Source organism: Rhineura floridana, chromosome 6 (assembly GCF_030035675.1).
Source record: "Rhineura floridana isolate rRhiFlo1 chromosome 6, rRhiFlo1.hap2, whole genome shotgun sequence".
Taxonomy (NCBI): domain Eukaryota; kingdom Metazoa; phylum Chordata; class Lepidosauria; order Squamata; family Rhineuridae; genus Rhineura; species Rhineura floridana.
Genome location: NC_084485.1, coordinates 109,889,876 through 109,913,327, shown reverse-complemented (window position 1 = coordinate 109,913,327; position 23,452 = coordinate 109,889,876). Strand labels below are relative to the sequence as shown.

The following is a 23,452-nucleotide window of genomic DNA, read 5'->3' as shown; positions in this document are numbered from 1 at the left end:
TTGGCCGATAATTTTTTGTTTTAGTTAGGTCCTGCTCCTCTTTCGGTATTAATGTTATATTAGCAATTTTCCAACTATCTGGTATCTTCCCCTCTTGCAAAATTAAATTCATTGTACATTGTAAAGGTAACAAGAGTTCCTCCTCCAAACATTTGTAATACGCTGCCAATAATCCATCCAGTCCTGGTGCCTTTCCTAGTTTAATGCAGATGCATTTCTTCAAACAATTTCAAGGTAGTAGACACAGATAAGTGCTACTGGTATCTCAACATCTTTCTTGTACAGAGAAGGAGAGCAGTTTCAATAGAGTATGCAAATAATTTGATTTTGTTTCTTTGCAGATGACAATGAATGTGCAAATGCCACACAACTTTGTGGAGAAAATGCTAACTGTACAAATACTGTGGGAAGTTATTATTGCATGTGTGCACCTGGATTCCAGTCTAGTAATGGCAATACCACCTTTGTGACCAATGATGGGACTTCTTGTAAAGGTAAGATGCCAAAAGATCTCAGGTATACTTTTCTTGCTACTTATTAATCTGGTTTGATATAAATTACCAAAGGTTACATAGAACTGTAAAGCTTGAGTTACTTGCGGTCAATCATGAAACTTCCAGTTCAATATTCTTGTCCAGTTTCATTCAGTTTCTGAATAATAAATTACTAAATTCTGATATCCTCAGATCAACATGATTTGGTTAGCCTCAGCAAAATCTTTCATTTCAACCACAATATATTCATAATTCATTTTTCTTCTTCTGGTCTACCATCCACTTGATTGGAGAAGTAATATGAAGCATTTTGATCTCACATTTCCTGCCATGAATTGGGGAAAGCTGGCTTTTGGGAGCTCCTAATGTCAATTCACCATCAATTTCCATGAGCTCCATATGTCAATTCACAATCCTATCAAATAAGAGTCAACAAGTAAGTTCAACATAATATAGTCTACCCCTGTACAATGTAGTATGCATGTATTTGGAATTTATATAATCTGAAATGGAATATTTTTAGGATATATATTGAACAAAAGCTGGTAGAAAAATGTATTCTTTAACAATTTTTATAGACCCTATAGATTCCTCTTCTATGGAAAAACTGTATTGTCCTTTAAAAAAAAAACCTCTGGATTTTTTCTTATGTTGCTGGGCTGCCCAGGGAAGCCAGAGAAACCATCAAAAAAATCCACTTACACTCTTTGCAAATACTGTATATTAATTATCCCAATGTTGATTGTAGCTTGTACAAAATACACTTTTTACACTTTCTAGTCTTGATAATTTATTCTCCTCATACTCTCAATATGAGAGAAATGCCTGCATTTTAAGCTAGGGAAGCATTTGGTTAATAGTTCTGTACAACACTTCATACTTCTATAAAATCATTTTTTCAGCTTGATAGGATTCTATTACCAGTCTCAACCACAATATCATACATAAGTTCTTGGTTTCTAGAAATTGAGGTCGTCATCCATAACTGGAATGTATGTCTTGACCGAAGTTCACACAGAGGAAGTGATCATATGTCTGGGCTCAACAAAGGACAACAATTTTGAGAAACAGCACAATATCAATTGCAGTTAGGCAAAATGGACACTGACAGCACACTTCTGTGTCTGTTTACTCGAAAGTAGCTCCCACTGGGTTCAATGGGGCTTACTCTACATAGGATTGCAGCCTTAAGATACTGCCATTCTGTCTGCTGAGAGTAGGAATGGGGAAGAAATTTGAGTCAGCATTTAAAGGTGAAAATACCTCATTCTGAAACAATACATCCTTTGCAATTTGCACTTCTCTGAATTTTGCAGAGCAGTTCTTCAGCCAAGTAATGTGTAAAAATGCATGCACTAGGATAAATTGTGCATTAAAATGCATATATTAGTGAAACTAATTTACAAAACTGCATTAGGAGAAATTGAAATGCAAAAATATGCATATTAGGCAAAATTGTATACACAAATGTATATGTTAGAAGAAGTTTGCACTAAAATGCTGATGAATCTCCATGAGGATCTCTCTTTTTTAAAAAAATGCAAACTGATGTGGAAATGGGGAGAACTGAATTTAAGATTAGAAAAAAGAGAAATTGAAAGAAACTAAAATTTGTCCTTAGCTGAGAGTGATGAAGAGGCCAATGGAGTACAGGAAAACCTCTAATTGTCTCCAATACTTATCCAAATTCACTTTATAAATGTCCTATATCACTTTAACCTTATGTTAGTAAAGTTCAGATCACCCAAATTTCTGATCAGCTGCGTATTTCAGCATACCATAAACCTCATTTATCCAAATATTCCCAGAGAGGTAAAAAAATGTTCAGTTCTTTAGACATTTGGATAAATTACAGTGTGGACTACTGAGAGGAAGCTGAGTAGACTAATGTAGAAACAAAATGAAGGGATGACCCAGAATATTCCATTGCCTGCAGTGGTGCAGCATATAGCAGCACCCCATTCATCCCAGTCATGGTGCACAGGATCCAAGACCAGCCAAATTATTTTGGTACTTGAGGCAGAAGATCCCACAGGCACGTCACCCCCTTCTTGGCAGGAAAGTGTGCGTCAACAAGTAACTGACAGAACTTTAATTGAAACTATCTTCCTTAATGTAAATTGAAATTATCTTTCCCAATGTAGTAAATACAAGAAATTTCTTCTCACCTTAGAGTCTACTGCTGTCTTCACACATTACTCACACGCAGAGGGCGAGCATGTTGAAAGGGGCCTCAGGGCTGCACATGTAAACCTGTTCTCCCCACTGCTGCCATTACATTCAGCATAACAAATGTTATGAAGGATTTAGGGACCTGATCGCTCAGGGCAAGCAAAGGGTTGTGAAGGAAGATCATACTGCATATACCACAAAGTAGGGATGTGCTCGAATTCTGCCCAGTTCAGAATTCACCTATTTAAAAGAAGTATGACTCACCTTCAAACTGGCCAAGAGCATGTGACGTAAAGATACGTAACTTATTCCAAAAGCACATTTTAATTATTTGGCATATGTTGGACTCCGTTTCATATAACTAATATGAGCTTGAGTTGGAAAACTATTGGCAACCTATTTCTATGCTCAGGAGTATTTCTTTATCAAATCTCAAACATATATTTTAGTTCCAAGTTGATTTTTTGTAAAACTGACTTCCTATTGAAGGGCAATCCTCAAGTCAGATCTTCGTACTATGTGAGTACAAAAGACTGCTGTTGTGAAGGACTTTTATATCTAGTTAGGAAAGAGGGGCTCACTCATATCATTCTTTTACTATACACATGTACCCTCCCATTAATTGAGGGATTAGCTGATTGTTGTCAGCGTGTATTACGGAGGTGGGCCTCCGTTTTGTATATTGTTTAGGGTGGGTGGCCTGTCCATTAAGCGGACAGGGTTGGGGGCATGTGTAGATCCGGGGGGTTATGACAGAGAGGGAGGGGGGCCAAGCTATATCAAGATTGGGCGGCAGACGCTGGGTTGATGCTGGGGGCAGACCATGTCAGTCTAGAGGAACAAGAGATAGATGTATAATATCCATCCCTTGTTCCAGGTCTGCCCAAATCCAGAAGACAACTGGGAGACGCAGGATTCCTACCGACCTTCGACTGTTGTTGTGTAATGCCAGGTCTGTGTCACAAAAAAATCTATCATCCATGATATGATTTTGGATGAATGCGCAGACCTGGTGTGCGTTACGGAAACTTGGCTGGACGAGGCCTCAGCTCCCATTCTTGAGGCCATGTGTCCGCCGGGTTTCCGCTGCGCCCAGCAGCTGAGGGTGGGAAGGCGGGGAGGGGGAGTGGCAGTCATCTATCGGGAATCTTTGGTTTTTACCAGACCTCCGCTCCCGAGGACCAAGTGTGTTGATTGCATGTATTGGAGGTTGGGCCCGAAGGGCAGTTTAGGGATTCTGCTTGTGTACTGCCCGCCCCGCAACACAGCAGACTCCCTGGCCGAGGTGCTCGAGGTGATCTCGGATGTACGAGTGTTGTCCCCAGAGTTATTAATTCTCGGGGACTTCAACGTGCATGCTGAGACCACTCTCGTTGGAGCCCCTCGGGATTTCCTGGAAACCATGGCTTCCTGGGAACTGCACCTTAATAATACTGAGCCCACCCACGTAGCCGGTCATGCTCTCGACCTTGTATTTGTCCTGGGAGAGGAGGGAAGTGTTCTGAAAGTGGGGGCTATTTCTTATACCCCTGTGTCATGGTCAGATCACTATCTGGTGAATATAGATTTCTCGTTGCCACACGCCCTCCGCAGGGGCAAAGGACCTATTAGAATGGTCCGCCCCAGGCGCTTGATGGATCCAGATGGATTCCTGACTGCGCTTGGGGAATTGGAACCTGCTGAAGGTCGCTCGGTCGAAACCCTGATGATGGAGTGGAATGAGGGGATCACCGGGGCATTGGACCGAGTTGCCCCGAAACGTCCTCTCCCCCTGAACAGAACTCAGATAGCGCCATGGTATTCACCATGGTTGCACAATCTGAGGCGGGAGGTGAGACGACTAGAACGCCGGTGGCAGAAATCTCGCTCCGAAGGTGCTCGGACACAGGTCAGAGCAGCAGTAGCTGCCTACCAGGTGGCAGTGAAGGCAGCAAAGAAGGATTTCTTTGCTGCCTCTATTGCATCCGCAGAGTGTTGTCCCAGGAGGTTGTTCCAGGTGGTCCGAAGCCTGGTCGGTCCAGTTGCTCAGGTACCCCTGGAACATTCTAAGACCTCCTGTGACAAATTGGCAAAACACTTTGCTGATAAAATCGAACACCTAAGGAGCTCGATTCCGTACGCCATGGATGCAGTGAATGAACCAGAGTTGACCATTTGCAATCCGGTCCAGTGGGATCGGTTTCGGCCTCTCCCTTCTGAGGAAGTGGACAAGGTGCTTTCTTCTGTGAAGCCTACCACTTGTCTGATTGATCCTTGCCCATCATGGCTCCTTGTGAATTGCAAGGAGAAACTGGGCGAAGGGATTAGGGCGGTGGTAAACGCATCCTTAGTGGAGGGTGTGATGCCACTGGCCCTCAAGGAGGCAATTATAAGACCTATTTTAAAGAAGTCCTCCCTGGATGCTCAAGTTCTGAACAACTTCCGCCCTGTTTCGAATTTACCATTTTTGGGCAAGATCATTGAGCGAGTGGTGGCTAACCAATTGTCAGCACACTTGGATGAAACGGATTATCTGGATCCATACCAATCGGGTTTCAGGACTGGACATGGTACTGAAACAGCCTTGGTCGCTCTGGTGGATGATATGAGGAGGGCATTAGATAGGGGAGAATTCACCTTTCTTGTCCTCCTAGATCTTTCAGCGGCTTTTGATACCGTTGACCACGGTATCCTGATGGATCGCCTGGAAGGACTGGGAATTGGAGGCACTGTTTTACAGTGGTTCCGTTCCTTTCTCTCTGACAGGCACCAACAGGTAGCATTGGGAGATGAGGTTTCAGACCCTTGGCCCCTCACTTGTGGAGTGCCACAGGGTTCTATCCTCTCTCCCATGCTATTTAACATCTATATGAAGCCGCTGGGATCTATCATCAGGAGATTTGGACTGCAGTGTCACCAATATGCGGATGACACACAGCTCTATCTCTCGTTTAAGTCTTCACCAGAGTTGGCTGTGGAGACCATGTCCAAGTGCCTGGAATCCGTGAGTGGATGGATGGGAAGGAACAGGCTGAAGCTAAATCCTGACAAGACCGAGGTACTGCTTGTGGGAGACAGGGGTAGGCTGGGTCCTGTTGACCTGAGGTTTAATGGGGTACAATTGCCCCTGAAGGACCAGATCTGCAGCCTGGGGGTTGTTCTTGATTCCAGGCTGTCCATGGAGGCTCAGATTTCGGCAGTGAGCCGGGCAGCCTGGTACCAACTACACCTCATACGCAGGCTGCAACCCTACCTCCCTGTTCATCAGCTCCCACTGGTAGTACATGCCCTGGTCACCTCTCGATTAGACTACTGCAATGCGCTCTACGTGGGGTTACCCTTGAAAATGGTCCGGAAACTTCAACTGGTACAGAATGCGGCAGCTCGTTTACTTACAAACAGCTGTCGCCGTGATCATATTACACCAGTATTATTTAATCTACACTGGCTTCCAGTAGTTTTCCGGGCCCAATTCAAGGTGTTGGTGTTAACCTTTAAATCCCTATATGGTTTTGGCCCGGTTTATCTGAAGGAGCACCTCCAGCGTCACCAACTATGCCGCCCGACAAGATCCGCCACGCAGGGCCTTCTCTCAATCCCACCAACAAAAGTAGCTAGGTTGGTGGGGACTAGAGAGAGGGCTTTTTCGGTGGCGACCCCCACTCTCTGGAATTCCCTCCCGCTTGATCTTCGACATGCCCCTTCCCTGGATACCTTCCGCCGAGCATTAAAAACTTGGCTGTTTGATCAGGCCTTTGGGACTATCGGGATGGGCTAATTATATACTCAATGCCCGTTGCTATGTATTACAATTGCTGCTATTCTGTCACTGTTGATTATTTGTATTTTATTGTATTTATTGTATTACTGTATTTTGTATTTTATTGAATTTAATATGTACGCCGCCTAGAGTGGCTTCGGCCAGATAGGCGGCCTAAAAATTAAATTATTATTTATTATTATTATTGATCATGTAATCATCACTGTCAGCCATGATAGCACCGAATTGGGTAGCAGAGAATGTGAGCATGCTTCTTATACCCATCTCCTCCAATTCCACCCTGCAAAAGATTATCAGAGCTGGCAGTGATAATCACCTGCTCGATAGACAGGAGATTTGTGTGCACAGCAGCATCCTGGAAACCTTTATTGCACTTTAACCAGGGGGGTTAATATTTTTTGGGGGTCAATGAAACCATGTGCAACCTGAGGTCCCTTGTAACACCCTTAAAAAAGCTATGATGAAATGCTGGGGTTCAATGTAACTGCACACATAATATGAGACTTGTGCCCTCACAGCTCCATTGTGACAATGCAAACTGATTGTGGGATTATATCCTGAAGCAGCAAAATATCTCTTCCCATCCCTGGTTAATGATGCAAAAGTGTGAGGTATCTATTTATTTAGCTGTGCTCAGTGGCAGCTCTCGGTTTTGGAGGGCCCTTAGACAAGATGCCCTCCCAAGGACTCCACCCCTCAGTAAGTCTACCTCATCACCACCACCTCATCGCCATCAGCTGTTACTGCTGTTCCTCTTCTTCATCAATGCTGTCACCTGCTGCTTGCCTGCCAGGCAGAAAGCCACTGGGCAAGCATGGAATGTTATCTTTTGCTCTTCTCACTACTACTGTTGTAGGGCCTGAGTGAGGGGCCAATGAACAAGTAGGTTGCAGTGGGGAAGAGGAGGAGGTGAGGAGGAGGAAGAAGATGATGATGAAGAAGAAGATGATGATGATGATGATGATCATGATCCAGGGGTCTTGTCAGTGGGCCCCCTGGGTGGTGGGTCGTCAGCAGATGCCTGACTGCTGATCGTTGATGCTCACCCTGGATTTTCAAAGACGATCAGGTGTGTTGTCTCACTGATCTCAACTGGACATTCCTTGAGCAGGCAATCCTTGAATTGCACCCTGAGTTTGCTAAAATCATACATTCTGTGTTGGGGTGGGGGGAACTTATAAATGATTTATGGTGGTAATTAACCTCTTTCTTTTTCGCCGATAATTTTGAATTACACTGAATTATGTATAACTATCTTTGAACAGTGTTTATCATATTTTAGGGAAAGTGCTGTTAGAATTAATTTATGCATTAATTTTTAATACTCTATTTATAAGTGCAGTTCTAAACCTGATTGATATGCAGTATATTATTTTGTCACTCAGCTTAAAAGGTTTTGCAGGGTGTTGTGAGTCTGTTTGTCTCTTGGTAGAACTAGAAAGCTATTTATTTGTATTTAGGACTCAGGCTCCTTTATGCAGCTGACATGAAGAGAAAAACATTTGTAATAATAAAACTGATCTCTGGCTGATCTATACAACCATTATGAAAATGGATGTTTTGCTGTTTGTGCTTGACACTTCCAGTTTTTGACAACTCAATCTGTGTTGTACCAGTGTACTCTGTATATCCTGCTTATCAAACTAGTCTTGTTTACAGTTTCTTACTTTGCAGAGGTTACATGGAGCCTATTCTTTTATTGTGACAAAAGAGGAAATAGTGATGCGGCCTGTGGAAAAGAAAAATAGTGGCATACTATACAGTATAAGAAGTGGAATGACTTTCCATTTTATATTGTGCCCAGGGGTGTAGTCATCCAGGGTCTCAGGGGTTTTTAACCCCCTTACTTTTGGGTTAGCAGGGTCCCTATGTCTCCAGGATTGTGTGAGCCAATCATGAAAGATGAGTGTGTTAGCCACTGAGAAGAGTCATGGTTCCCCTCCATCGTTTTCATCCTAAGGGGCAGATAGGCTGAGAGATGGTGAGTAGCCCATGGTCACCCATTAAACCTTATAGCTCATTTCTACTTTGAAAAATTAATTAAAACAATTTACATGCAGGTAAAGGTAATTACGTAGGTCCACACAATACATTTAAAGCACATCCAACTTGCATGACTTCCCCTAAAGAATCCTGGGAAGTGTAGTTTCCCAATCACAGTTATAGTTCTCACCACCCTTAACAAACTACAGTTCCCATGATTCTGTGGTGGGATTCATGTCCATTAATATGTGTTGAATGTGCTTTAAATGAATGGTGTAGATCTGCCCTAGGTATGATGTGCATTCATTAGTGAATTGAAAAGAACAATTTTAAAAGATACTTTTTTAAACAGGGGAAGGGTTGTAGCTCAGTGGTAGGGCACATACTTTGTACGCAAAGGTCCAAAATTCAATTTTTGGAAAAGGCTATTGCCTGGAATCCTGGAGAGCCAATGCTAGTCCGTGTCATCAGTACTGCGCTAGATGGGATCAAATGGCTTGAGTCAGTATAAGGCAGATTCCTTTGTTCCTAAAAGTGGGAAGAGACTCAAGGACCACAGTGACTCCAAAATTTATTTATTTGTTTTATTTACAACATGTATATACCGCTTTATTGTAAAAAATTTCAAAGTGGTTTACAGAAGGAATTAAAACAAAATTATTGGCAAAAACAGACAGGTGTTTAAAAACATTCAAAATAATAAAACCAACAATGAGTTAAAAACAGATAAAAAACACAATAGCTTCTATCTGCCTGGGTAGGCTTTCCTAAACAAAAATTATTTTAGCAGGTGCTTAAAAGAGTACAATGAAGGTGTCTGCTTAATATCTGTAGTCAGGGGGTTCCAAAGTGTAGGTGCTACCACACTAAAGGACTGATTTCACGTATTTGGAAGTGTGGCTGCAATTGTTGTTGTTCCCAAGCTGCTGCCTGTGAAGGTAGACCAAACCATGTGTGTTTTATCACTTTCAGTTATTACTCACTGGAATTGGGTTGGGGTCAAAGTGAGTTTATAGCAGCCCACAGGGTAGACAGGAAAGGGTAGAGAATCTTCTCACTGTTACTCATTTCTCAGACCTCTTTCTGAAGTGAAGGGTCAAATCTGTAAAGACGTTTGGAGCAGCCATATTGAAAGATAGGGGCAAGGCATTCCAGGCAGGGGGTGTCAACTCTGCTTTGATATAGATATCTTTGCAGAGGATCCCTAGTCAAGCTTTACCAACAGCACAATCCGAACTATATCTACTCAAAAGTAAGTCTTGAGTTCTGTTGGGCTTAGTCCCTCAGTAAGTGTGTTTAGCATTGCAGCTGTTCGGGGGCATCCATCTTTACTCCTGATAGCTCCCATCTAACATCTCCACAACACTAGGCTCCATTTTTCCTACAATGGCCTTCTGGTGACTGAGGGCACTTAAACCCTTTTTGCCAGAGGCAAATTGGCTAGATTAAATGTTCCCTACCCAGGCTCCACCTTTTAGCTAAGGTTTCTATCTTAATTTCTAGTCAGAGAATTGTTTTTTGTTTGAACTGTATGCTCCAAGCAGCTGTGATTGATGCTAAATGTATCATGTTTAATGACATCACTCAGGCCCACCCCTGTGATAACACTAGGACCTGCCCCTGAAATCTCAGGGTTTGAGATACTTTTGACCTGGCAACCCTAGCCCAGTGTTCTGGAATAGGCAGGGAAAGAATGCTGGCTAAAGTTCAGACTTATTGTCCTGCAGTTTGAATAACAACTTGCAATGTAAAAAGCATTCTGATTAGAGCAGCAGGAAGCAAGGCAATGCTTTTTGGAAACATTAAAGGAAACAACTGAAAGAGGACAGGCCAAAATGGATCCTGAATAGAGCAATGGGTTAAATCCAATGAAGTGAGTGTGAGACATAATGGAACTTCCCTCTTCTCCCCCATGGAACCCCTTCAATCCCCCTTCTTCTCTGGAGGGTTGGTGGGGCACAAGGGTGCACAGGGAGTGAAGAGGGAAGGGAAGGTCTGTTGTGAGAGCAGAAGTTGTTCTGTTTGGGCAATAACTTTGTTGAATACAACCCATCAGCTTTATTGCCATGCCCAGTTAAGAGCAGCAGTGCAAGTGACTGCATCCAATCAGGACACAACATCATTTTGCTATTAATATCATTTATTTATTTATTTATTTATTTGAAATATATGCAAGGCTTCCAGGGTGATGTACAATAAACGTGGATAAAATTATGCATACACAATCTAAATAAATCAAAACAGTGACCTGAGAGGCAAAAACTATTAAAACTACAGAGCAGGACTAAAGCAACATAACCATATAACATGTCTGGGCAAATGGGAACATCTTAACCTGTCACCAAAAAGAGCGCAATGATGATGTCAGCTGTACTTCTTTGGGGAAGACACTCTAAAGTTCAGGTGCCACCATGGAGAAAACCCTCGCATTTCTGCATAAATAGCAAGCTTCCACTAGGAAACCTACACAGAGCAGGCTGAAAGGGGGGGAAGCTTCATCCTAGACAGCTCAGTACTGTTGTGGACTGCGTTTCAGAGAGTGAGTAGATGTGAGATGGAAATTGCTTGGAGGATGGAATGTTAAAGTAAAAGGGAGGGAGATTCCACTGGAAATTATGCTATAAGTATTGCTGATTTGCTAGAGTTGATACTACTTTCAATCTACCAGTCCCAAATCAATTTGGGAGGGGCCAGGAATAATGTTTAATTAGGGTTTTAAAACCCTAATTAAACATATGGTTGGAGGGGAGAAGGAGACACTGTGTCTCCTTCCCCACCTCCACATGAGAGCAGGAGAATGCAATCCTGCAGGGGCAGTTTCACCCACAAGGAGGGCACGAGGCAGAGACAGGCCTGCAACAATTACAGGGTAAGTGTAGGGTGGGACACCTCCCTTTTTGCCCCTATGACATCATCATGACCCTGGTAAAAAGGAAGCAAACTTCTCCCCAGTCTACACACACCAGCCAGCTCAAGAGCAAAAGGAGGCAGGAGGGATGGGAGGAGCAAACAGAACAGCGTGTTGGGAGGGAGGGAGGAGAGAGACACAACCTTGGGGAGGGGTTCTGTGCTTGCTCCCCTGAATCCCAACAAAAAAGCTGGGGGCTACCAGGCACTCCAGGAGCCATAGGGAAAGGGATCCCCCATTCTCTATACCTTGCTGAACACTTCCAGGTCATAGCAGTCATCAAACTTCAGGGAGGAGGGAAGTGTGGCCCGAGCCAAGTCCAGGGGATATTGCTAGCATCTCACTGAGGTCAGGGGCTGAAGTCTTATCACCACCAGTGGGAAGGGAAGAGGGGTCAATCACTGGCAATGACTGTGACACACAATAATCAGCCCCCCTCCCTTGCTGGTGTGCATGAGACGGCTTGGAGGCAGGCCCAATTCCCAACCCATGATCCTCCATTTGGTTGCTGGAGTTCTTCGTCTTCCCTTTTCTCACACTGTGCAGGAGTGGAGAAGAACAGAAGGAGCATGTAGAAGAGCAGACGGTGATGGGGAAGGAGTGGCAATGGGATTAATTTAGGGTCTCCTTACACCCCCTCCCAACTGAAAGCAGGAGAGTTAAGTCCAGTGAGATGTTGCTTCACAAGCATCTTTCCTGCAGAGAAGGCACTTGTGTAGGAGCAGTGTGCAGCTGGCAGGATTGAATCTTCCACTCAACAGCTGGTGAGTGGAAGGATCAATCCTCCTGGGGTCTGCTTCCACAGCACGATCTGTTCAGGAAACATACTGGTGAAGCAGAGCCCTGCAGCCTTCCCATCCAACGCCTCTCCCCCTGAAAGCCCCAGATCACTTCAGCCAGCCCAACCAAGGGCAATCCAGGGGCAGTCTTAAACCTACTCAGCCCAATCCTGGCTCAGCCCAAATCGGCCCAATTTGATCCCGGATTCAGGAATAGGCCAAATCCTATGCACAATCCTAAAATATGTATATTTGATTAGCAGTTTCCTATTACTAGTTTCATCTGAGGTGTTAAATGACCCACAGAAACAGTATAATCTAAGAACTGATTTAAATATATTGTAGGTGTCTGTCCTCCATTCATATAAATAGTAGAGATGCAAAGAGAGCCAAAATATGGGGAATGGTAGAAGCAAGAGCCCACAGCCATATATTCTCATTGGACTAGCTTGTGTTAGAAGAGGCAGCTACATCATCAGCCTCATCCCTGAAATATGGCCAACATTAATGTGGCCTTCAATGGAAGCTTGGATTTCATGAAAGTGCAGCCTGGTATTAAATACAATGTGGGATATGTATTACATAGAATCTGGATGCTTTTGATCTATTTGATAGGGGTGTGCACGATCCCCAAGATTCACCTTCATCTGTGCATTTTTTAAATCTTTTCCTGACTCTGCACTCTCTCCACTTCAATCTGCACTTCAGTTTTTCAGCTGCTCTGCATAAAATGAAGCTCTGTGCTCCCTATTCACTACAATGAGGAATCAAGAAATGGCTGTCATCCCCACCCTCCCGCTTTTGGCCAAAGTGGATGGAATTTACCAGCACAGGATTACAAGATCCAAAGTGAATTAAACTTGCCAAATTGTAGACAAATAGGTCTAGGAGCTTTTGAGGAGGGGAAGTAAAAGGGATTCACTTCATACTCCCTTGCCGGGCAAGTGGGGTTTTGACTGTTGCTATCTCTTACCTTAAAACAGTTATGAGGTGGTCAAAAGGTGTATAATCTTGCTTGCACATTTTAAACATCTTTGCAGCTTAACACCAACCTTTCCTTTCTTATGCTTGTTTGTGGTCTCTGATAGGCCTTAAAATGCAGAAGCAGCTTGCTGGGTGGGGTGGAGCCAGTACACTAGCTTCTGGGCAGGTAGGTCACTGTTGCTTCTTAGGAAGCAGACAGGGAGGGACAAGACAGTGGGGAGGTCAGTGCAGTGCAAATTCACCAGCAGATACAGCAGATTTGCTCCGCCGGTGAGTTTGCACCTTGCTGACCTCCCCCACTGCCTTGCCATCTCCCTCCCAGTAAGCAACAGTGACCTACCCTCCAAGAAACTTGTGTAATAGCTCTACTCCACTGGAAAGCCACTTCAGCTACAATGTGAAGCTGAAAATCTCTGTCGTGAGCCATACACGGAGGGGGTGGATAGACAAGGGCGAAACAGATGATGAGGACTTGGACAGGGAACCCGGGGAGGGGGCAGCAAGCAGGGTGGATTCACAGGGCATCCCAGCCCTGTCTTTGACAGCTCAGCCCCCCTCAGCTTCTGACCTCCTGGTGGAAACTCCACCTGGTCCGTCTGACACTCTTCAATTGGACACACTCCAGCTGCCCATGCCAGAGGTTCAGTCTCGCCTGTCAGATGTTTCCCAGCTGAGCAGAGCCCAGCTTCCCACACCTGAACTGACTGTTAGCAGCCCCCATCCATTGGAGGGGGAAGTTGAGATCAAACCACCTTTTCCCCGCTCTTGGAGATGCTTGAGGTGAGAAGTTCAACAGTAAGTGCTGAGGCGGAGTCTTTGTTTTTGTGCACAATCCAAGCCTACTTAAGCTGACTCAGGGGGGAACCCAGTGGCTGAGTTAATGTCTTGGAATCGCAAAGTCGTGCTTAGTCAGAGCTAGAGCAGAGCTGAGTTCCTAGAAAGAGTAGATAGGTTAATGAGGTGAACTGCTTTGGATGTATCTATTACTTTAATAAAAAGAGAAAAACCCACAGCTGAGTCTGAATCCCTCGACTTTGGGCAGGACAGTTTGACTCAGCCATAACCTCCTCCAATTGACTCCCCCATGATGGAAGGAATGGAAGCAAGCGGCAGAACCAGGGAGAACTTACAGAGAGCCGTCGAAATGCTGATAAGCGAAGTTCAGAGCCTCCGAACTGAGACGCAGTCTCTAAGAATCAAGAACCAGACCTCGCGCCTTCAAATGACTCAAATGGTGACTCAGGCGATCCCCACACAGCAAAGACAGGGACCCCGGGTCAAGTCGCTGGTGGGAATGCCACCCACTATGGTGGGAAAGTAGAGCAATTCGCCGCATTCATAGCCCAGTGCAAGCTTTACATACGAGTGTGGCAGTTGGAATTCCCTAATGATGATGTGAGGGTGGCATTTAGGAGGAGCGACTGCCCAGTGGGCCACCCCGTTGTTACTCCGAAATGACCCCGTGTTCTCCTGGTATACCGCCTTTGTTGACGCCATACCTGAGATGTTTCGAGAACCCCAGTGGAGAGAAACTGTGTCCCACCAATTGGTAAACCTGCGGCAGCAGAAAAACTCTGTTAGGACTTACATTTACACCTGTGGTATCCTTGCGCAGGAAACAGACTTTAAGGATTTTAGTTTAATGTATTTGTACCACAATGGGCTCAGAATGGAGGTCCTGAACGAGCTGGCGCAAGCCCCGCAGCCGAGTACTTTCTCAGAGCTGGTTCATTTGTGCCTGCAGATAGAGAGCCAGCTTGAAGGTCGTTGCCAGGAGCGCAAAGCCTCCCTTACCACTCCCCTGCACCCAGATCTCCCCTGGCATGGGAACCTCAATGCAACCAGGGGTGGAGCCCATGCAGATAGGGTGATGCGGTCATGCCTGATGGAGGCAGAGAAAGAGAAGCATCAGAAAGAGGGACTGTGTCTATATTATGGGAAGGCAGGGCACCTGGCTAAGACATGCCCCTCTAAATTGGAAAAGACCCCGGTGCAGGAAAACTTCAAATCTTACCTCTTGTACAGGTCCATGAGCTAGGATTGACCGTAAGTCAGCGACCTCAAGTTAAGCCTCTCCCACCAAACTCTGCCCTACATTTGCAAGTCCACCTAGGCTTATCCATAGGGCAAGATGTTCAGGTGTTTGCTATGGTAGACTCAGGCGCATCTAGCAACTTTATGGACTTGACTTCACCCCGCTCTTGGAGATGCTTGAGGCGGGAAGTTCAACAGTTGATACTGAGGTGGAGTCTTTGTTTGTGCGTGTTAGCCAAGCTGACTCGGGGGGGGGGAACCCAGTTGCTGAGTCAACATCTTGGAGTTGCGAGGTCATGCTTAGTCAGAGCTAGAGTAGAGCTGGGTTCCTAGAAAGAGAAGTTAGGTTAATGAGGTGAACTGCTTTGGATGTATCTATTACTTTAATAAAAAGAGAAAAAGCAACAGCTGAGTCTGAGTCTGAATCCCTCAATTTCTGGTAGGGCAATATATGGGTTGGGTTGGTTTTTGTTAAAGAAAACGAAGGTAGGATTTTTGTTTTAAAAAACACCAAACAAACCCTTAAATGAAGCATTTAAGCTGCTGCTGTGCTTTAACAACAACAAAATATAGAGTTCTTCAGTGATCTGAAAGCAATATCTTGAATAGCCTCATTCAGGGCTGGCTCCAGGTTTCTGGGGGCCATTGGGCACAGTGGCCCCTTTTCCCCAGGGCACCCAGATGTTGTCTCGTGGCAGCCACCACTGCCATAACAACTTATGCACCCCTTTGTGAGCTCTACACTGCGTCAGCAGTGCCGGTGGGGGGCTTGAAATTCCTGGGTGGTTGGCAGGGAAGCAAAGTCCTTAGCTGGCAGTCTGGTCATAAATCTGCCAGGTCTAGGAGGAGGGGAGCTGATAAGGGCCAGGCTTGTCCGAAGCGTACTTGCCGAGTCAGGAGTCCAGAAGTGAGGTCAGTAGGGGTCCGGGATCAAGTGCCAAGGGGTCAGTCCAAAAGAGGGTGCCAGGAAACTAGGAACACACAAGCCACGCCTGACGTTGCAGTCAGCAACAAGCTGCAGCCAAGGTGTGCCTTATAAAGAGCAAGGTTGACAGCAGGTGTGAGTCCTCAGCGTTTGGGCCTTAAGGAGACAGGCCTGCCTCTCTTCTGCCTGACCTTCTGCTGTCTACGTTCTGCAGGTGAGGGGGGAGTATCCTGTTCACTGTCTGTGTCTGGCTGCAGGGACTCTGCTGTATCTGGGGTGCTCTGCAGCTGAGGGGGAGAAGGAGCTGGATTCTCAGGAGGCTTCTCCATGTCTCCTTCTGAGTCTGCTGCTCCTGGGTCTGCTGCTGTTACTCCCAAGTCGTCCTCATCTGAGGAGTCCTCTGACGGGGCCATGACACCCTTTCCCTACCATAATTCTCCATTCATCTTGTACCATAGTTCTCCATCCATCTTTTCCCATTCATTTTGTACCTCCCCCTTTCACCATCATACCTATACTCCTCATTTTCCTCCTTACCCATTCCCCATTTCTCTTTACACCTTCACACCCCAAACACCTGTTCTTTCTCTCTTATACACACACTCACAAGCCATTTCTGCCCCTCCCCCTGCCCGTCCCCCTCCTTTCTTTTTCCTGCATCCCAATCCTCTCCAATAATTCTTTCTCTGTCACCAGCCCCTCCAGCCCTACACCCACATTTTCTTTCTCTCTCCAACCCCCTACTACCCCCTAACCCTCCTGCTCCTTGTTCCTCCAAACACCACTCTCTTTTGCCTCATTCCATGCCCTTCCCCCTTTCTGTTCCACCCTCTCTCACAGACCCCTCTAGGACTTCCTTTCACTGCATGCCCCTCCCTGGTGGGGGCTGCTGTCACCACTGCCACTCTTGCTGTGCTTTCTGGGCTGCAGGAGTTCCCAGTATGCTGCAAGTCTCTGAGGTGAGAAAAGAGAGGTGAGAAGGAGGGAGGCTTTCATTGCACACTGAAGGAGGCACCTCTGCTGTCTAGGACAACTGGAGGGAGGGAGTGATGCAAGGTGAAGGGGATGGGTCTTACTCATATCATGTGAGGCAGCAGTGGCAGCGACAGATGTGCCTCTTCCTTCTCCTCAGGTGTTCAAGCAAAAGCTTCCCTGCTTCCCACCCATCCTTTCCCACCTCGCCCACCGGCAACTCCTGCAGGAGAAGGAAGAGGCGCTGCTGCTGCTGCCGCCACTTTCTATTGTGAGCAAGCAAGCACCTATCCCTTTTGCCTCTCATCACACACTCACTCGAGTCATGTCAGGCAGTACTGGCAGACCCCTGCAGCAACGAAGATGGGCAGCAGGAAGTGGTGACCAGGTCCTGCTCTGCTGGTGGTGAGGGGCCCCTGTGAGCTCCTGGGCCCCTGGCCAGTGCCCAGCCTGGCCACCCACTGGTGCCTGGCCTGGCCTCATTTCTTGCTAAACCTGTAGACATAGGGAATCAATAGTGATATAGGAAAACACAGAGCTATAAGGTACAAAAAAGTACAGAAAGAACAGAATAACTGAGTGATGTGAAGCTTTCTCGGAGCCCAGATCTGACTCAGAGGAGGGGTATTGACTCAGTAGTGGAGAAAGAAAAACCTTAAATCACCCCAGTTTCCCTTGTTATTTGGCCCAAACACCGAGCCAATGAACACCCCATATATTTGGATATGTAGGAAGTGTTGAGAAACTTATATCACATAATTCATTATGAAGTGTTTTGCTTTTTGCTATCAATATAATGCCTACCAGTTTTATCACATGAAGTATGTTAACAACAACCCCATTTCTAATTAACATCTGTTATGAAATCAGGATCTCTATTGGATCATTATTCATTTAGCATTGGAGTGGGGAGCCTGTGACCCTCCAGATGTTGTGGGCCTATAACTCCCATCATAATGGGAGCCCTAGTCAATGGGCAGGGATGATGGGAGTTGTAGCCCAACAACATCTGCGAGGGCAACAGGGTCCCCATTCCTCATTTAGGGATGTAAACGTGAACTAAGTACCCAAGGGGAAAACATCAGCTTAGTTTGAACCTTTACTTCTACAAGATTTATTTTGAACAAGGGTTTACTGGGGCTCTAACCTGAACATCTCATCTCAAGCCTGGGATATGTGAACAAATCATAAATACAAAAGTACCCCTGATCATTAGCAGAGTGCATTTCTGCCACACAGCGAAATAACAGCTACTACAGACCTCTTACAATCACAATTGGGGCCAATATTTCCAGTTAGCTGGATTTCCTTTGCAGTTGAGCCACACAGCCCTCTCCATTTTTGAAATTAAGTACTGCTCTCACTCCTCTGACATTTATCCTGCACAGCGATATAATTGTCTAATTGTCACATATGTTTCCATTACATTTGATGAACAGTTTGGCTTTTTTCTCTCTCTCTTTTTTATTTATTTATTTATTTATTTATTTTTATTTTATTCAATTTATTAGTCGCCCATCTGGCTGGGAACCCAGCCACTCTGAGCGACGTACAAAATAAAGGCATATAAACATCAAACATAAAAGTATATAAACATCAAAAAACAAACAATAAAACTAAACAACTAAGTAGAAGCTATTCCCCAAGCCACACAGCCCAACCCAAAGATCAGAAAGTCCTCCTAAAGAAGCTGCGTTTGAAGGCTGGTGGAGCAAGGCAGGTGGAAACAGCCTCCCCTGATGGCAACAGAGTCTCTCTCCCCTCATAGTCCTTCTCCTGAGGCAGCTTCCTTTTGAAGGGTGGAGGGTGGAGCAAGGCAGGTGGAAACAGCCTCCCCTGATGGCAACAGAGTCTCTCTCCCCTCATAGTCCTTCTCCTGAGGCAGCTCCCTTTTGAAGGGTGGAGGGTGGAGCAAGGCAGGTGTTTTAAAAAAAACTATATATGAAAATTTGATATGAAATTGCTTGCAGTAAGTTGGGCTACTGTCAACAAAGCAGGAAGGTGTTAGTATGTAAAACCTTTTTTTAAAATTCAGTTTCTCACAATATTTGCAGATATAGATGAGTGCAATGAACCAGCAACCGCTACCTGTGGAGATCATGCGAAATGTGAAAATGTGAATGGAGGATATAACTGTTCCTGTAAGGAAGGTTATCAACCATCCACAGGAAAATTACAGTTTAAGCCAAATGACGGCACTTCCTGCCAAGGTAAATGATATTATAGAGGTTTATGTGTTATTATAGAACTATATCTTCTGAGAAACCCACCAGTGACTTTTTATCTTCAGTTAGATTAATCAGCTGGATATGAAAAACTGGCAAGACATGAATACCTACATTTTTTTTATTAAAAAAAGAGAAAACTGGCATGTGTGCTTGCAGAAAAATGGATGTAACCTGTGATGAGTTATAAAATATATAATCGCTTTTCTTCTATTCTGTACCAACCAATGTACATTAATGGTTAAGGAGCCAAATACACTGTGTAAGTGACTGTCGCCTTGTTATTATAATAGAGCTATAGACACAGAAATAGATGTTTCAGAGTTGTCGTACAAAAACTGGGCAAAGTTAACCTTTTAAACAACAACTTGGTACAGTGAAATCACCATAGAATCATGTGTGTGTGTGTGTGTGCTGCAGTTCAGATTGCATTTTTCAACTAAGTCAGTTTAGCTATAAGTGTTGGTTTACACATTTATCTACTGCATTTATTAGAATCACAAGTCATTATATTAAGTGTGTGGCAGTCCCACACTTTAACTCCCATAAAATGCAGAAGTGCTTACCTCATGCTGTGACATCCTCAAGATATGCTGTGTTTCCCTCAGATTCATTTCACATAATTGGCTGCCACTGATTGGGGCAGGCAAATGCAGAATGTTGTGATGTCACAACATGGATAACAAGTCATAGCATGGAGTCACATGTGCTGTTACCTCTTGGGGCAGCCACACATTCAGTTGAAAGTGATACTTCAGCATCTTTCCATAAATTGTTCAAGACCCTTCAACATCTTTCCATAAAATATAACCAAATTTAAAATACAAAATCACAAAATAAAAACAGCCTTGACATTTTTTTAAAAAATCTTCTTAATTAATCATATGAGTTATAATCACTTAATATATAGAAATAATTATTTTGGATTATATCTACATAAATCTGAACATGATTAAAATATTACAGAAGATATAAGAGCATCCTTTACTTGCTTTTAAATAATGCCCGTTGGTAACACAGCAGCACCATCTTAGAACTTGCATTCTCCCCTGCATGGGAGAGAAGAAGAGATGTATCTTCTGAAAAGGTAGCTACTATCTATGGATTTGTAAAGGCATTTAAAATAGGGATAAACATTTCAGTCTATTTCCAGTCCATGTCAATTTTGCATCCGCACTGTCCAAATGTGGTTTGGTACATGTACAAATCCAACAAGATCAACCTAAATTCAGTCCTCCATCAAAGAGCTAGCCATGAATTAAGATTTGCTGACCCATGCACAATGTCACATGCATTGTGACATGCACATAAACACAAAATATTTGGATTTTTAAAAAATACGAAATGGGGAAAACTGGGGCTTGAGTTATCAGCCAAACTGTTATCATGCTTATTCAGTGATTGTATTATCAGACCTTTAATACTCCCTTTTGTTTTCAGCAGAAATCCCAACACCAAAGTGTGAATTGAACTATGTCTGTATAGCTCAAAATATTAACAGAACTTTAGCTAAAGTAAGTAAGACTCGCATATATATTTATAGTCAAATCTTATTCTCCTGCTCTCCTGAAATGGCATACATAGTATCATACATTACTCTAGCTCCTGTGCTGTCTGTCAGTTGCAATGCCATTATAGCCATTAATTACAGTATATCAGGTACACCAGCTTATAGCACTGGACTTAGATCTGACATGGCATACGCATTGGCCCTGTCCTAACATATCATGCCCTCTTCATCCTTCTCACATTGAGCAGAAAGTTCTGAATGTGCCTAGAAGCCTCCTCACAATTGAGAACCCTGATAACACAGGATTCCTGATCACAGGGAGGCTTCTAAGGATGGTCAGTCAAATGTACTTAAAAAGCCGTTCAAAACCTTTGTGAAGGTTGGGAATGGCTGAGGCAGGCATGCACAGGACACCAGAGGCAGATGTGGCACCCATTCCTTCCCCACATACCTTTTGCTTTCATTGTGTTCAGGCGGAACATCTGAAAAAGGCTAGTGTGTTTGTGGATTGTGCTTGTTTTGACCCATGCTGCTCCTATGACCACACAACATCTCCCTGGACCAGTTTATTATGTAATGCAATCAAAGTTTAAAGTTAAATCAGAACAGCATCTGTACTCTGGTTACAACCCCGTTATTTAACGGCGCAGTGCAGTGACATATAGAATTAGGCTGCTAGATTCAGGATTCTAACTCTGGGTCCTTCTTTTACATCCTGGTTAGAAAAGAGTCAAGAAGATACTGCTTTACAGGAACCCAACAGATCTTCCACAATGCTCAGGGCAACATACACAGGGTTTTCCTGTTTTATCTTCACAGCTACCTTGTATGATGTAGTCACTCATGGTTGAAAGACAGGGACTAACCCAAGGTTACTCAGTAAGCCAGGGATGGAGAAGTGTTTGACTACAACTCCCATCAACTCCCATCATCCCTGACCATTGGTCCTGCTGTCTGGATCTGCTGGGAACTGGAGTCCAACATCATCTGGAAGGCCCCATTCCTCCAGTGAGCCATAGCTAGATTTGAGAGTGGGCCTTCCGAGTATGAATCCATTATTATATCTGCTATAGAGCCGTGTTGGCTCATCTTGTTAACTAATGTTGATAAATGATTATGAATCTTCATTTGACTTTAAATGCTAGAAATGGCATGCCTAATGGTTTCAACTTCCTTTCAGATTAGAAAAATAAAAGGACCCTTGGCTATACTACAAGAAATCAATCAAAACACTGTAGGACAAATTTCACCAGTAGATGTGATTTCCTACGTTGAAGCATTATCTGAATCTTCTCCCTTACTAAGCACCATGAATAACACGATTTCTGACAATGAAATGCTCTATAATCGAACTCTTAACGTGAGTGAATTGAGCTTTGGAGCTGATTTCTTTTTCTTTTTTTGCCACTTATAAAATATAGTACATAACCTAAAGTACCTTTTTCAAATTTATTAATCTCACAGGAATTTGTTAATACTCTGAACAATTTTGTACAGAAGGATAAAATTGCAGCGTGGGAAGCTATCCCAGAAGATAACAGAAAAAGAAGTCTCACTAAACTGATGCATGCTGCGGAACAAACCACGGCTCTTGTGTCCCAGAGCTTCCAAAAGATGACAGAAGTAGAGGTTAATGCTAGTGATTTAGGTACGCAAAAAGGAACAAATAATATTGCAGAGTGGTTCCATTTTCCTTCCAGGATGGATTGTTGATATCAGAAGTACTGTTGTAAAATTCCTTGTGGAGATTTTTGTTATTGTTTTCAATTTTATGAAATCCTGTAGATGCTTGGATGTATTCTAAGCTGGTGATAACAGAATGGAAGACACAACATCTCTTTGCACAAGGGTTTCTCCCTTATTTTCTGTGCATGTGTTAGAAAGGAAATGCCTGATCCAATGATCAGCTATGTCTTTACTGCCATTTTCTGTTCTATCCTATCAGCTGCTTTTGCTCAGTCATATCCATATGTGTCCACTCTAACATGCAGAACAAACATATATATACCATAACATTATGGAACAGTACGAACAAAATTCAAATTGCTGCTGTAGTCTGACTTCGCGCCCATAAATACAACATGGTGATGCATTTATTCTAAAGGCGAATCCTATACACTTCACACCCTTGACCAATTCCTGCTATATTGCTTGTAAATGAGGGTATATAATAATTACTGTAGGGTCTCTCCACTTTGGAATGCTGGCTTGGACGGTTTCCTCCCTTGGCAGCCCTTTAGCAAGGACGGATAAATCTGTCCATTTCCAGTCCATGTGACTTTTCATGTGTTTACACATAATTCTGATCCTTTCCTTCATCAGTTTAATTGGTCACTCTTTTAAAACACACATACACCAATACATCATTTAAAAATTATTTAAATGTGCATTCCTGCTTTAAGATATTATTTAAATGAATCTTTTCTCTCAAAACATGCATTTTAATATGTTTAAACTGCTTATAACTGTGGGATAACATTTAGAGAAATGCAAAGTCGCGGGAATAGCTGGTCCTCATGTTAGCCCAAGAGGTGAGGATCAGGTCATTTCATAAAGACATCTGCACAAAGTCCTCTTGCTTCTGTCAGACTCTTCACACAGTCCAGGAAGAGCCTAGCCTGTGTGTGGGCCTGGCCTGCTTGAAAGTATGTAAGGATCTTTCTGGCACATGGCAAGACTGTGTGCACACACTGCATCTAAAGGTTA

General features: G+C 43.9%; 1 protein-coding gene across 3 annotated transcripts in view; it reads left to right on the top strand.

Annotated features, from left to right (window-relative positions):
* The window catches only part of ADGRL4 (adhesion G protein-coupled receptor L4), a 152,377-nt gene that overhangs the window by 71,830 nt on the left and 57,095 nt on the right, over positions 1–23,452 (top strand). For 2 of the 3 annotated variants that reach the window (XM_061633464.1, XM_061633461.1), the window contains exons 3-7: positions 342–494; positions 19,066–19,221; positions 20,677–20,750; positions 21,927–22,106; positions 22,211–22,394. In XM_061633464.1, the coding sequence (XP_061489448.1) occupies positions 342–494; positions 19,066–19,221; positions 20,677–20,750; positions 21,927–22,106; positions 22,211–22,394 (747 nt within the window). The remainder of the gene's footprint in view (positions 1–341; positions 495–19,065; positions 19,222–20,676; positions 20,751–21,926; positions 22,107–22,210; positions 22,395–23,452) is intronic. The other variant, XM_061633462.1, reaches the window with a different exon arrangement.